The sequence below is a fragment of the Watersipora subatra genome, chromosome 5 (genome assembly GCF_963576615.1).
Source record: "Watersipora subatra chromosome 5, tzWatSuba1.1, whole genome shotgun sequence".
In the NCBI taxonomy this organism is placed as follows: domain Eukaryota; kingdom Metazoa; phylum Bryozoa; class Gymnolaemata; order Cheilostomatida; family Watersiporidae; genus Watersipora; species Watersipora subatra.
The window spans coordinates 21,092,916-21,106,552 of record NC_088712.1 but is presented as its reverse complement, the minus strand read 5'-3'; the positions used below and the strand labels follow the sequence as shown (position 1 = coordinate 21,106,552).

Genomic DNA, 13,637 nt, shown 5'->3' with positions numbered 1-13,637 from the left:
CCGATTACGAAAACTAGAGACAAGTAGTAATATTCATCAAGGCAGGAATATTGGCAGAGAAGCAACCAGTCAACCTAGACCCCCTTCATCGACAACAACTCCTTGATATCGCTGCAGCAAACATGATTAAATTATATATTTTATTTCATGTATAGATATATTATAATTTATTACAAACTTGAGAGTACAAATAGAATATTTCAAATGCAAATAAAATTTTACAAACGATGAATGGAGTAAATATAAACAGTTTAGTTCATATGGCGGTTGTCTAGCAATAAAATTAAACTGGTATACTTGATAAGTGAATACTAGTGTGCAATGGTGCTCTCCGACTAGTTATTTTGGTAATAGCAGCTCTATTCTCTCTTTATTCTATTCTATTGCTCTCTTTCGCTGTCACTCTCTTGGGTAGATGTTAAAGGCGATTCTCTCGCTACTACATGACGGGTAAGGAAGTTATCATCAGAACGCTCCTCGTGGCTTACTATTGCAAAGTTCTGCCGGTTGGCCAAAAATTTGTGCTCGTAAAGGCGTCTTTTTTTCCTTTTTTAAAACAGATATATTCTCCTCGTTAGCAGCTGCGGTCACTTCTACCTCAATTTCAAGACCGCCCTGAATGATTGGTGATCTTCTAAGAATGACATCTACCACCCTTGCAATCATTGTGCTTCCGTGTATGATGAAAAATCTCTCTCACACTAAAACAAATAAATAAGCGGTAGGGATGGAAAAAATAAATATTGCGTTTTACCGAAGAACCAAAGTAAAACTCAACTAATTTAGTAAAGGTGAAAAACTCATTACTTACCACAAATTGTTGGTTCATCAAAGGCCCCCAAATCTAGGAATATTCGTGAAAACCTCTGAACGCAGCAAAAAATTTATAGCTTAGCACGATCGACTCGTATGTGTAGTTATAACTCTGTAGTTAGTTAACTCTTCATAGAGAGGGACAGTTTTCAGCCGCGAATAAATTAAGCGCAAATATGCATGAAATGGCAATTTTCGCGAAATATAACTCCGCGAATAAATTAATCCTGTAGGGTATCAAGAAAAATGGTTAAAATCACCTGGCCAACACAACTATTGCAATCAATTTAAAGCTGTTGGAAGCACAGCAGCCGGTACACTATGAATTACACAGACATAAACACAGCACACAGAAATGGTTTGAACATTTAAAAACTAGAATGGTAAATGTTGTAATGTTGATTAAAATAAATTTTTTTTGCAAAATCTTATTTATTACTCGTGCAATGCCGGGCATTCATCTAGTATATGATTTTTCCACATACAAAGTGAATATTGGAACATAATGTGTAAGTCGAGAATTGACAATATTTATGAAATACTGATTTAGTCAACTTTGCAATGTCTGAGCATGCTTATTATTGTGTTCAATGTTTACAGAAAATGTCTCCAACCAAGATGCAACTCAGTTCCTTATATTATCACCACCCCACACACTCAACTTTGTTACATCTGTAACATCAGCGGGTAAAATCATTTTATGGAACTCTAAAGAACAACTAGTTAGTGCCCATGAAGCAAGTGTAAACGTTTATGATAAAGACTTGATTCATCTTCAATCATACACACCGAGTGGCCATGTCTTGTCTCTCATTCAGAGCAACAAGCAGGCAAATCTAAGGGCTCATCCTGAATATTTAGCTTGGATAAGAAAACAATGCCGAGATGAAAATGTGGGTGTTGCACAGCCAGCTTTCTCAGGAAATTCTATATTTGCCCCTGCTCAACCGACTTTTCACAACTCTCGATCGAGTGCTGTTCGAGTTAGCTTGCAGCAAGGCTATACAGCGCAGTTGGAAAGGTGCGACAAAGTTTTCAAGATGATGCAACAACTCGACTCTCGTCCATTCTCCTCTCAAACAATCAAAGTGGTGATTAATTCACAGACTTCAAATATTCATATTTTGGACACAAATGGTTTTGATATTTTCTCTTTAAATGGTGATCTGCTCAGCTCTTACACATTAAATGACATATCTTCACCGCAAGAGATCACCGTCTCCTCAGATGGAGGTATCCTAGTACTTGGTACAGATCGTTTGTACAAGTATCAACAACCTCTACCTTCAAAGACTATGACAATCTTGTGGAAGTCAGATAAACTTGATCATCCCTCAGGAATCTGTGTCGGCTCTGATGAGTACATCTATGTTGGACACCTTGGTGGACTCTATGTCCTTTCACCATTTGGTGAGTGGATTCACTCAGATCATAACAGAAGCTTGGCTGATATGTTTTACCTTGATTATTAATTATGTTAATTCCTTTTGCTTTTTCATGGTTCGGCCTCAATTTAAATACAGTTATTTTATTATAATTATTATTCTATTAAAATTAAAAAACTGCCATAAAGCAAATTATATATTAAATTAATTATTAACAAGGTTAGGGGTTTGAACCCAGAATAGTTTTTCCTTATGTCTTGTAGTGTGCAATTGGTGAAAGTGAGATCGGCCTAACAAAAGCAGAAGCAGTTTATTTCGTTGTCTAGACAACGCCATATTTTCAGATATTTATTTACTAGAAAAATGCTCGGCGTTTTCTGGATAATAAAAAAATCCATACACAGAAAATTTGTTGTTATTTAATATATAACAATAGTTACCGTTCCAACTTTTAAACCTCATACCATAAGAAAAATGTGTTGTGCAGCTCAAACAAATTAAGAGAAAAAATAAAACAACTGTAAACGTTTTTAAGCTCTTTCAAACAACTGTAACTTCTAAACTTCATATCATAAAAAAGAGTTTTGTGCGGTTGAAATAAATTAAGAAAAAACATAAAACAACTGTTAATTTGTTATATTTTTTCTCTTAATTTATAGATTTAATGTCTATACCCTTGTAAATGGTAAGTAATGGCCAAATAAAGTCTGTTTTGATATGATTACAAAATTGCTATTGCAATAAAATTTGGTAATGATACAAATAATACAAACTGAGCGAACAAATTAACAAGCATGAATTTGTTGAATTAATAATAACAATTACTGCATAGAAGTGTGTGTATGAAAAAGTTAATATACAGTAAATTTAGCATATTTAGTGGTTATGATCTGCAATTAAATGTAACATTACAATGTACTACTTGCAGTACGTACTTTAGGAAGTTCTTAACTTTAAGACAGATGTACAACATTCATGTTGAATTTAACTTAAATGAATTGAGCTTAGTAAGCACATAATTGAAGCAAAGTTACCATTTAAAATTTTATTACCTATTTGTTTCTGGTTTGATTTTTGCTATAACTTGTAACGAATAACGCTGAACTGAGAGAGAGAAAGTAAGCATTGTATCTTTTTCAGGCATTATGAGAGGGATTTTAGCAAATAGCATATTCGCATTTTTGTCATTTCCACGTAATCAGTACACCGACTGCCCAATTTTAATTTTGAGAGAAATCTTTTTTAATATCACATGGTGGAAAAAGTTGAAAAGATTTTTATCCTCGTATGGCTAGGACAGAAAAACATTGTGTTCTATATTGCAAGGCAAAAAAATCTTATAACAGGATCATTGTAACTCGAGGACGCACTGTATTAGCTAATAATTTAATGTGTGCAGTCGAAAAAAGGATATACAGGATGGTAAGAGCTACGGAAGGGACAAAACGGCTGAACCTTGATGTTAAGTTAGCGTGTTTGCAAACTTGTGGTTGAAATCTTTGTGAGTTCAAATCCAGTGTGAAGAGGATTTTTCGTTCATAAAACTTTATCTCTCTAACTGGATAGATAAACGAAAAACTTTGAGAAATATATATATAGATTAACAACTACGAAGAAACTGGTTATACAGAATGTTACGGTATTTGGCTGTTTATGGGTGCACCTGCGTGCCCATGTGACTGCGTTACCGCTCACTGGTGAATCATTTGTTTGGGCACACGCCAGCAATATTTTCACACTCTTCATGATGCCCACGACAAAATTGCTTTGTGTTTGCTTCTTAATACTTGAGCCATTATTAATGACTGAAACTATCGCAGGTGGTTGCAGGTGGTTGATCTTTAAAGCGGAACTTATACAAAATTTTAGTCTTATCAGAAAGTATTGGTATTTTTTATCATTTGCGATTATTTTTTATGTTTGAGGTGGTCTGACTACCAGGTTGTTCGGAGATTAAACTCGACAAAACTTGATCACGGTTAGAATGCTCAAAAGAAAAGTACGTGGAAAATGACATCACTGGTAGCTGATAGTTGATATTGCCAATTGCGTTCAAGTTGCAGTGTTATGAGTATTTATCAGACAGCCTGTTCACGTCTATCAGACGTGAACAGGCTATCTGATAGACGCCTTAATTGCACTTTTGCTTGATCTGAGTGTTTTAACCGCTACCAAGTTTTGTCGATTTTAATCTTTAAACATCCTGACAGTAAGACATCAAAAACAATTGGAAATGATAGAAAACTACTTTCTGATTAAATCAAGTAAAATTTCATGAAAGTTTATCTTCAACGTTGGAGGAATCAACACCTGGTTGACATCCTTCTCTTCTTGTGTGTCATTCTACAGCTTGGTTCAGTTTATCCCTGCTGCCTAAATGATCTTTATACAATGATTTGTTTTAGGTAACATCTTGAAAGTCCTGACTCACCAATACTTGCGGTCTGTGAATGTAACTGATATAGCCGTGTCTCCTTCAGCTGAACAGATTGCTATAGCCTGTGGTGATAACGGTCTTAAACTCTTCAACCTGTGTAGAGCTTAACCATACAGAAATGTAATACTAACAGTCTAAACAGTGAATCATCACATCTTCATTGATGTCAGTAAATGCAAAGACCCGTTTTATAAAGTTGCACACATCCTAATCCTTAATGTTTACCTTTCAATATTTTGTGGTTTTAGATTGCCAATATTTTGCAAGAGTTGAATTGATAATGTCAATATTTACAGAATAACATTATTTTTGCAATTTTATTACCAAATACTGAGTTTTGCTCCTTTTTTTTGTCTTTCCTGTTTTGGTATATCGTAATTTTGTTCATAAGTTTCTTTGTGTTTGTGTTTTGAGACTTGTGTTCGGAAAATGCTTTTCTTCCACTGTTGGGTGTCATGATTCTTAATGCTACATATTTTTACTTACAATCAAAAAATATACAAAAAACTTACCAACACATTAGTTTAGTTGGTTAAAATATAAAGCTGTTTAGGTTTGCCTCATAAAAAAGGCCAACTGAGACTAAAGTCTAGACGACATAAATGATAGGCTCCCAAAATATCGTAAAACCTCTAATTGAACGCCACCTTTATTTGAACGTCACCCTCTATTTGACAGCCACCTTCATTTGACCACCACTTTGACAATGTGTGGTGGATGGCGTTCCCTTACATATAGCCAAGCCGATGTACAGCCAAGCCGAGTCAAGCCAAAGCCGTACCGACTCGGTACCGAACCGAGCTGGACCGAGCCGTGCCGGGTCTAACCAAGCAGAACAGGGGCGGAGTTTAGCAGCTATATAAGCACGAACATTTGCAGTAGAGAGCAGAGCTGTTCTGGGCCTGTTCATTGCCTGTTACTTGATTCTTTCTTGTACACCTTGATGAACCAAGCAGAAATATATGTATTGTACTCATGCAGGAGTCTTGTACTAGTGGAGGAAAGTGAAGGTCGCACAAAACCTTTACAAATCTTTTATCTTAATGAACCCATAATATCAAATGATCAGTATAAAAGTGTCCACAAAATCATATTAATAATAAATCGTTTACATCAATAACAATCAATCCTTAGAGCTTTACGTCTTTTTTGTTAAAACTGAAAGCAACACTATAGAAATAATTAATAACTGTCTCAGGCTAATAGTAGTTCTTTGTTTAATGCGGTCTTGATACTTTGAAGTACATGTATTTCAATAGAGCAAACCATAGCAATTCATCAAATGTAAAGTCGAGTATTGTAATTTCAGTTACTAAGTAATACGGAAGTATTTATGAGGTCAGTATTTGTTAGATCGTACAAAATAATTTTGATAAACCTTTTAATATGAAATATTTTGCGGTTAGGTTCCAGATGAATTGGTTTTTCATGAATTAACCAATCAGAGAGCTAAACGCTTTTGAGTTTTTGCTGAAGTCTTGTGCATTGAAAGATTTTTATATGAAGTGGAGGTGACAAGCTCAATATGTTAAGGTGACCAGCAAGGTTATTTCTACTGGCAGTCTAATAAGACTGTACAGCAGAGTCAAGAGATGTCATTGCTTGTAGAACTCATGAGAATTTCAGACTACCAAAGAAGTAAAAACTGTTTTAATCTGTTTGAGCATTAATATTTAAACCTTTACATTAAAAACATTTGTATCCGATACATTTGTAAGTTACTGCTAATATAAGCTATCGAGAAACTGCATATGGAGGAGAAATTATTGTCCCACGACCAAACGAGCGGATGCGAAGTTTGAGAGTTTTTATGATAAATGCATGTGCACACAACTTACGAAAATTATTCATCAACAATCAGACGAACCCTTGTTTTGAAATCTCATCAACAAATTTAACCATCGTTTTGTAGAGTCGTTAAAGTATAATAACGATACAAAACACATTTAAGCCTATTTAAATATGTTACCAATTCTTTGTAAACCGTCGGCATTATCTTAAAACTTACCCATCTGATCGAATTATACACAAATAGACAGAATAATTTGGATGAAAACTGCCACAAAACGTTTGAAAAGCTTGGTTTAATAAAAGTTAAGACTGGCCTACGATACGCCAATAAAGCCGTGCGACAGATAGTAGAACTATTTAGCAGTGCGCATTTCACGAGAAAACCGTGCTCATTTCACCAGTCTGGCATTGTTTACTTGTAATCGAATTCATTCGAAGGTTTCTGTAATAAACGTAGACCGTTTGAAGCGTAGACCGAATTACTGGTACAAAATTGTGGTACACAGTTTATCAGCCTATGTTTTCTTGCCCAATCACCGAAGGTTTCATTATTTAAAACCTATTTTCGGCTAACTAATAGTTAGCCGAAATTCTTTACAACTTATGTACAAGTTATGCCGAACTACAACGCTCCTTTATGACGAGAACATTTTTTATTTTGCAGCAAAAGTTTGCAGAAAACCTTAAGACGCGTGAATGCTCATACTTGCTTTCTGTTTAAGATCACTATCAATACCATTCTACATTCAACACAACCAATTTTCAAACTGTATATAGTACACAGTAGCTTGCCATTTTACTTCTATTTTTGCATTTCAGAGTTATAATGAACATATTTCTTTATTGTTGTTGAATTACATACATTACAGTAGATTAGGCCTAAAGCTTAAATTAATATTTTTTTTTATTGTTGTAAAACAGGTTTGAGATAGTAGTAGATTAGGTGTGATTTTTGTGTGATTTATTATTGTATTAAACCAAGCTTTTCAAGATATTTCTAGAACATTTCTATTTCAAACAAATCTCATTTACACTATACTCTGTCAATTCCTGCTGAGAAGTACTTTTTCAACAACCAACAGTACCCTTTCTATTTTCCATTATCACTTTGGTCGTGGGCTGTGTGACAGTGGAATTTCTAGTAAACTAAAATTGTTAATTATAATTAAATACATTAATTATTTACTGTTATGGTTGTGTATTAAAGTCCTATTTAATATTTTAGTCATAAATTTCAAGATTTTAAAAATCTAGGCTAGACTAAAATATCCGAAGTGAATGGGCCTAACCATTTTGTAAACATTGGCAGTATGTACAGTAATGTACTACCAGATGTCTTGTAGTTTTACTGCATTGTTTATCCTTTTATTGTGTAGTACAACACAACACCTGGATTTTCTATGCTTATTAGCTGATTATATTTGAGTAGTGTTTTTTTCTGACATTGTGAGGGGATATAAGAGTACTGAACTTGAAAACAGACATATACAAATACAAAGTATAATACAACAAATACAGATATAATCGTAGAAAGCGTATCACTAAAGTGGGAAGATACTCACCGAGAGATGGTTATAGGGTGGTTATATATACAACTAGGTGAGTGCCCGGAGTTGCACCGGTATATGCTAAACATTTGTTAAAGGTTGACTTGCAACAAAATTCACATTACAGTTATTTGGTATCAAAAGATTCGCCATGTTTTACTCTGTTGTGTGGTAGGTGCCAAATATGTGGAAATGTGATTAAAAGCTCTTAAAAGCTCAAAAACAAAGAGCCGCCGTAGATTGGAATCTCTTGATTTCGATGACGTATCCGCGCTGTATGGTTATTGTCTTGTCACGTGATGTTCTCGCGTGAATTGAAAGGCCAATAAAAAGCTCAATATCAAACTTATCGTAGCAATAGTTTATGATAATCACTTCGGGTTTTACCTAAGACCCCGTATCAAATATAGATGCTCGCTACTTTACAGTTTCGGCTTGGCCATTCCGTTCGACTATTCATGTCTGAGTTGCGATCATAAAAAATGTCAAATTCTGAAGAGTTAAGACCCTGGCGTTTCGAGCCTGACGCTCTATCTGAAGAAAATCCTCAACAGAATAAAACCTCCCAGCAAGTAAGCACCGCCACTAGCCAGCTCTTATGTGCCAAGCTAGCTAGTAGTAATAGTTTTAGCTTGAGAGTGATAGAACGAATATTATTATATATGATTTTAATGATGATAATTATCGCTTCAATATTGCGAAAAAATAATTACAGATTTTTCTCGAATGACAACATTAACAATTTTAATATTTAAATCTAGTGCTGCACTGATATACTGTTGGATAACATCGACCTGATGTATTAGCTATGGTTGCATAGACATATCTGTTCATTTCTTTAGGAGCTAATACCACCGGCTACAGAGTGGTGTGCCTGCGAGCGTTGTCAAGACATGCCATCTCTTCCTGAATGTTTGTGCTGCCATTATGCTGAGTTTGCGCATTGTCTCCTTCACCGAGGGGAGCATGAATGCCTGCGTATGCATCCTGGTGTAAACGAATTTGTGGCGTCTGCACCCCTTGAGTTGAGGTGGAATAATTACCTGCGATATCATAGTGAGTTGGATATTCATTTAATGCCAACAACACTAAGGTTATGCTAATGTGTCAAGCATTATCTACAATTCTTGTGTTACACATTTAATGCATCAGTTGAACACACATATTCTGAACTCGTGGAACACAAGGAGAACTGGTATATTTGGCTTGTACACTTACTACAGTAGAGAGTGTATTAGTTTTATGATTTTATTATATAAAGATCGAGATTATTTTGATGATCAGCAATTATTGTTTTTCAATAGTTGTTTTGGTAGATAATCTATTCCCATTTGGAGAGCCATCGCCAAATGCTCGGAAAAGGTTGTGTGCATACCGTAATCTTGTTTTGGTTTATGCCGCAAATCTTGTTTGCAAGTCTGCAAACTCTTCTTCATCATTCGTTGGTGGGAAAAGAGCCCGAATCTTAGACACCAAGCATGCAGGTAGAGGCCTTCGCTCACGGCGACAAATTTGCGGCATAAGCCAAAACACAAGCTTGCGGTATGCACACAACCTTTGTAACAACATCCGTTGTAATGGACCTCACTCTCAGGCCGTGGGAAATTAGATCGGACTGGCATCGCTTGAAGCCTTCCAGCTCCATGGTGTTAGAGCTGGTGGTCTCTGTTGACTGCAATGTAAAGAAAGTTACGACCAACAATTACTTTCACATTATTTGAATGAACTATTTAGCTAGATGAGCAACTTCATGTTTATGTATTGATAACTACTAAAAAATTTGGGTTTTTGTCAGGCTGTGAAGTAAAAACTGTCAAAGTTTTACCTTGACAAGATGGCTGCTGACTATTAAACCGCAGCTCTGATCCATCATAGTGTAGGCTCTGTATAGTGCGCAATGCCCCGGACTATCGCATCTACCGTCACCTGCCAAATCAAGCTCCCAATCGATTGCTGCCATCAATCCCTCGTTATGCAGGGTGTACTGCTCAGCAATACACTGTAAAATATTGTAAAACTTCATTATACAAGATTAATTTGTATCATTATCATTAGTCTAAGAATGTAGAATCCTCTTCCCCTTTTTGTGCTATATTATGATGAATCAGAATTTTGAATTATAATATATTTTGCTTGAAGGATGACATATTTTCATTTCAAAAAAAAATTGTTTCTAAATGTTGTTATTCAATTAGTGTGCCAAGCTTTTACTCACATTTTCCAAGTTTATGAGTAAATATTAACACTCACACCATGTAAGTATTCTCTTTGTTGGTAGAGGCAAACGCTGTGGCTTGGTATTGCGATGTTCAGGAGCGACAGAAAACGGAGGTTCTGCGTAAGGCATCCGCCAGAAAAGAGTGATGCAGCTGCCAGCAGGGGGTTGATGACCTGAGCTCTGTTCACCCTGGCAGTTGTTTCCCAAGTGTACGATCGGTGACAGGAGGCACATGTAACCTTGAACTCTACCCATCCGCCTTCTCGCACCATCGTGAATGAGCAGGGGAGGGCGCAGGTGTGACAGTGAAATAGTCGCTGGAGTGCTGTCACACTTACTATTATTTTCTCCTCTTTGAAGGAGGATTCGGTTCTGAAATCACAACACAATAGTTGACTTGCAATAAGATTTGTACAACATCATTTCCTGTTATTATATCATATTTGCTTGATCAGAAAAAGAATAAATATATAGCCATGCAATCATGACACAGATTTTACAAAACCCTATCAGAATCCATGATATTGTAAACATAAAATGTGAGTAATAACTCTATGGATATTTTTTATATTTTGTCAAGTTTGGTTTAGTTCGGCTCTATCTTACAAGTAATTGGAGAGCGTTTGACGCTGGCCAACATAGCGCTCAAACTCTCCCCAGTCTTCAGTGGTTGGCACAAACTCTTTATCTAATAATAATCAACTAATAATATTAATATGCTATTAACGATGATACCAGAAAATGACAATAACTATTTTATATAACATATCTATAAGTGAGTGGGGTTAAGAAATTTGGCGAAATTAATTGTGAAACAACATTATTTTATCAATTATATATTAATATATTACGTTTTACAGATAGATATGCAGTATGAATTAGTTTTGTTATTATAATAAGAATAATACACGTAATTAAAAAGATAAAATACTAATAATATAATATTACAATTAAATGACATTAATATTGTTATATTAAATATAGATTAATACAGTACTATTAGGAGAATACTAGATAATAACCCGAGTTACAACTACTAATACAAGTAGTTCATAAAATAAATTACTCACGTGCTTTGGTGATATGTGGAGTATGCAAACAGGTTAGAAAACATGTCGTCTTTGAACTGGCGAAAACAAAGGTAAGAGTAAGCAGACGAATAAATAAAGTTTGTCACATCCAGCTTCACCCAGTTGCTCCACGCTCGGTGAAGGTCTAGTCTTTTCTCAGCTCTTGGCCAAAAAAAGGTGCTTCTCAGTTTGGCAGCTGCACAAACACTATGTGGCGCGTTAGACATTATGACGAGTTGAAATAAACAAGTTTAATATGAGATAGCGTGTTTGCCATTTGCGATAGATCAAACTTGAACTGAAACTAACATTATCTGATCATGTGACTTACAATTCCCGCTATGTGGCGCGAAAAATTTCTACAGCATTTTTCAACCATCATAGCGGACCAAAAAGCTCATCATTTTTATCAGAGAATGATATGCAATCGTTCAAGCTAAGCTTAAAAAATTAAACATATTTTTATGCTATGTTTTGAGATATCAGTGCTCAAAGTTGCAGCATTACGATGCCGATAAAATAGACGCGTAAGAACAATAGACATGGTTTTTATCGCAAGCGTGAAGTATATTTGTGAAAATAGTTCGACGAATAAGGATGCATGAAAGTGTAAACATAAACTATCTCGCACACATTTTAGCCGTTTTAGCACACATACGTCACATTTTAGCCGTTTTGGAAAACGAATCCAAACTAGGGCGGTCTCGTGTGGCTGCGATTTTCTGTTCGTTTTTGAGCTTTTAAGAGCTTGTAATCACATTCCCACATATTTGGCACTTACAACACAATAGAGTAAGACATGGCGAATCTTTTGATACCAAATAACTGTAATGTGAATTTTGTTGCAAGTCAACCTTTAAAGATTATAAACCAATGTCAATGGCTAGATTTCTTTACCCAATAAATTTGAGTAACTCAAGCTAGTCTAAACCTTTCTTACAATTAGAGCCGCGTTTGAAACCAACTCGTGCTTATAATTACGCTTAATGTCGTAAAATTACATTAAAACGTTTGTGCTAGCAACTATGCTTCCAAGTGTGCTAGTATAAAAATACAAACCAATATTATTTTCATAAGTATTATATAAGTATGTCTACAATTATTTCATAGTATAACAAGGACAGCTTAGCATAGTGGTTAGCGCGCCTGTGTGCGGAACCATAGGTTGTGGTTTTACATCCAGTGCAATGGGAAGTTTTCGCTCCTATAATTTTATCGCTAACACTGGACACAAGAACAAGGACAGGCACGCACATTTATATATACAGATTTATAATAGCTCAAGTTACTAGCTTAAGTTACTTGAACTCATTGAATAAAGGAACTTAGCCAATGGCACTGTTTATACTGATTCTGTTTATAAGCTGTTTCAAATCTTGAAGGAATGTGTAGCATAAGAAGTAAAAAATATTTTTTAACAATTTGTTTAAATTTCTATGCTTCGCGCTTTTAAATATTTGAATGATGCATTAAACGGATGCACACAAAAATAAACAAAGGTCTTCATTTAAAGGTTAGAATGGTAAATGTTGCATATGTCGATTAAAAATACATTTTTTTTGCAAAAACTTATTTTTTTACTTGTACAACGTCGAGCATTCAGCTAATAAATATATAATGATAATAAATATGTAATGATAATAAATATATAATAATATAATGATGACATTAACCAGAACTTGCTAGCAGCTTGCATGCCAGCCATAAAAACCAACTTTTAAAAAAGTGAAAATTCAGTCGTTTAAAAAAATTAATTGGTTAGCTAGTGCATGACCAGACAGTTATTAATTTTGATGCATGTACTATGTTCCAGCCACCCTAAAACCCAATTTACCAGACTGTAAATCTATTCGAAGTTTTTAGTTACATCGGAGTCGTCCTCTCAAGTTGGTAGACAACTCTTATAGAATATAATAAAAGATACATTTTGTTTGGAGCTCAAAAGAGAAAAATGCTGAATTTTCCAATGAGGAGCATGCATGTTAATATGAAATGTTTTTGATGAATTAATGAAATTACTTTATTAGATAATATGCAGTAACCAACACGTTTGAACATGATACATCTTCAGAACTTCAAGTTAATGAAATGGGTTTTGGGATTCGCCACCATCTCTGTTCACATCTGCAAACACAACAAATAAGTTCACTGTGAACATAAAGTAGCAGTTGTGTAACTTATGTAACGGATCCCTAAGAGTACAAGTCTTTCAGACAAAAAAAAACGTTTGTCCATTGTTGAACAGAAACATAGGGAAACACTAAATATCGTAAAACTTCTATTTGAAAGTCACTTTTATTTGAACACTATTCTTATTTGACCGCCACTAGGAGAGAAATGTTGAAAAATAAAGCGCCACTCTCTATTTGAACCCCG

General features: G+C 35.0%; 2 protein-coding genes across 2 annotated transcripts; both read left to right on the top strand.

The window, feature by feature from the left end:
• The first annotated feature begins 1,839 nt into the window (after positions 1–1,839).
• Positions 1,840–5,145, top strand: LOC137396923 (uncharacterized). The gene is made up of 2 exons (XM_068083214.1): positions 1,840–2,223; positions 4,604–5,145. Exons 1-2 carry the CDS (start codon positions 1,854–1,856, stop codon positions 4,741–4,743), a joined length of 510 nt encoding a protein of 169 aa, XP_067939315.1. The 5' UTR covers positions 1,840–1,853; the 3' UTR covers positions 4,744–5,145.
• Positions 5,146–8,270: 3,125 nt separating this feature from the next.
• LOC137396929 (uncharacterized) lies at positions 8,271–10,696 on the top strand. Its single transcript, XM_068083220.1, has 3 exons — positions 8,271–8,545; positions 8,816–9,029; positions 10,252–10,696. Exons 1-3 carry the CDS (start codon positions 8,456–8,458, stop codon positions 10,335–10,337), a joined length of 390 nt encoding a protein of 129 aa, XP_067939321.1. The 5' UTR covers positions 8,271–8,455; the 3' UTR covers positions 10,338–10,696.
• The last annotated feature ends 2,941 nt before the right edge of the window (positions 10,697–13,637 follow it).

Coding starts and splice junctions, on each gene's coding strand:
- LOC137396929 (XM_068083220.1), top strand. CDS start 8,456: ATGTCAAATTCTGAAGAGTTAAGACCCTGGCGTTTCGAGCCTGACGCT. Junction 8,546..8,815: donor AGAATAAAACCTCCCAGCAA/GTAAGCACCGCC, acceptor TCATTTCTTTAG/GAGCTAATACCACCGGCTAC. Junction 9,030..10,251: donor TAATTACCTGCGATATCATA/GTGAGTTGGATA, acceptor CTTTGTTGGTAG/AGGCAAACGCTGTGGCTTGG.
- LOC137396923 (XM_068083214.1), top strand. CDS start 1,854: ATGATGCAACAACTCGACTCTCGTCCATTCTCCTCTCAAACAATCAAA. Junction 2,224..4,603: donor CTATGTCCTTTCACCATTTG/GTGAGTGGATTC, acceptor GATTTGTTTTAG/GTAACATCTTGAAAGTCCTG.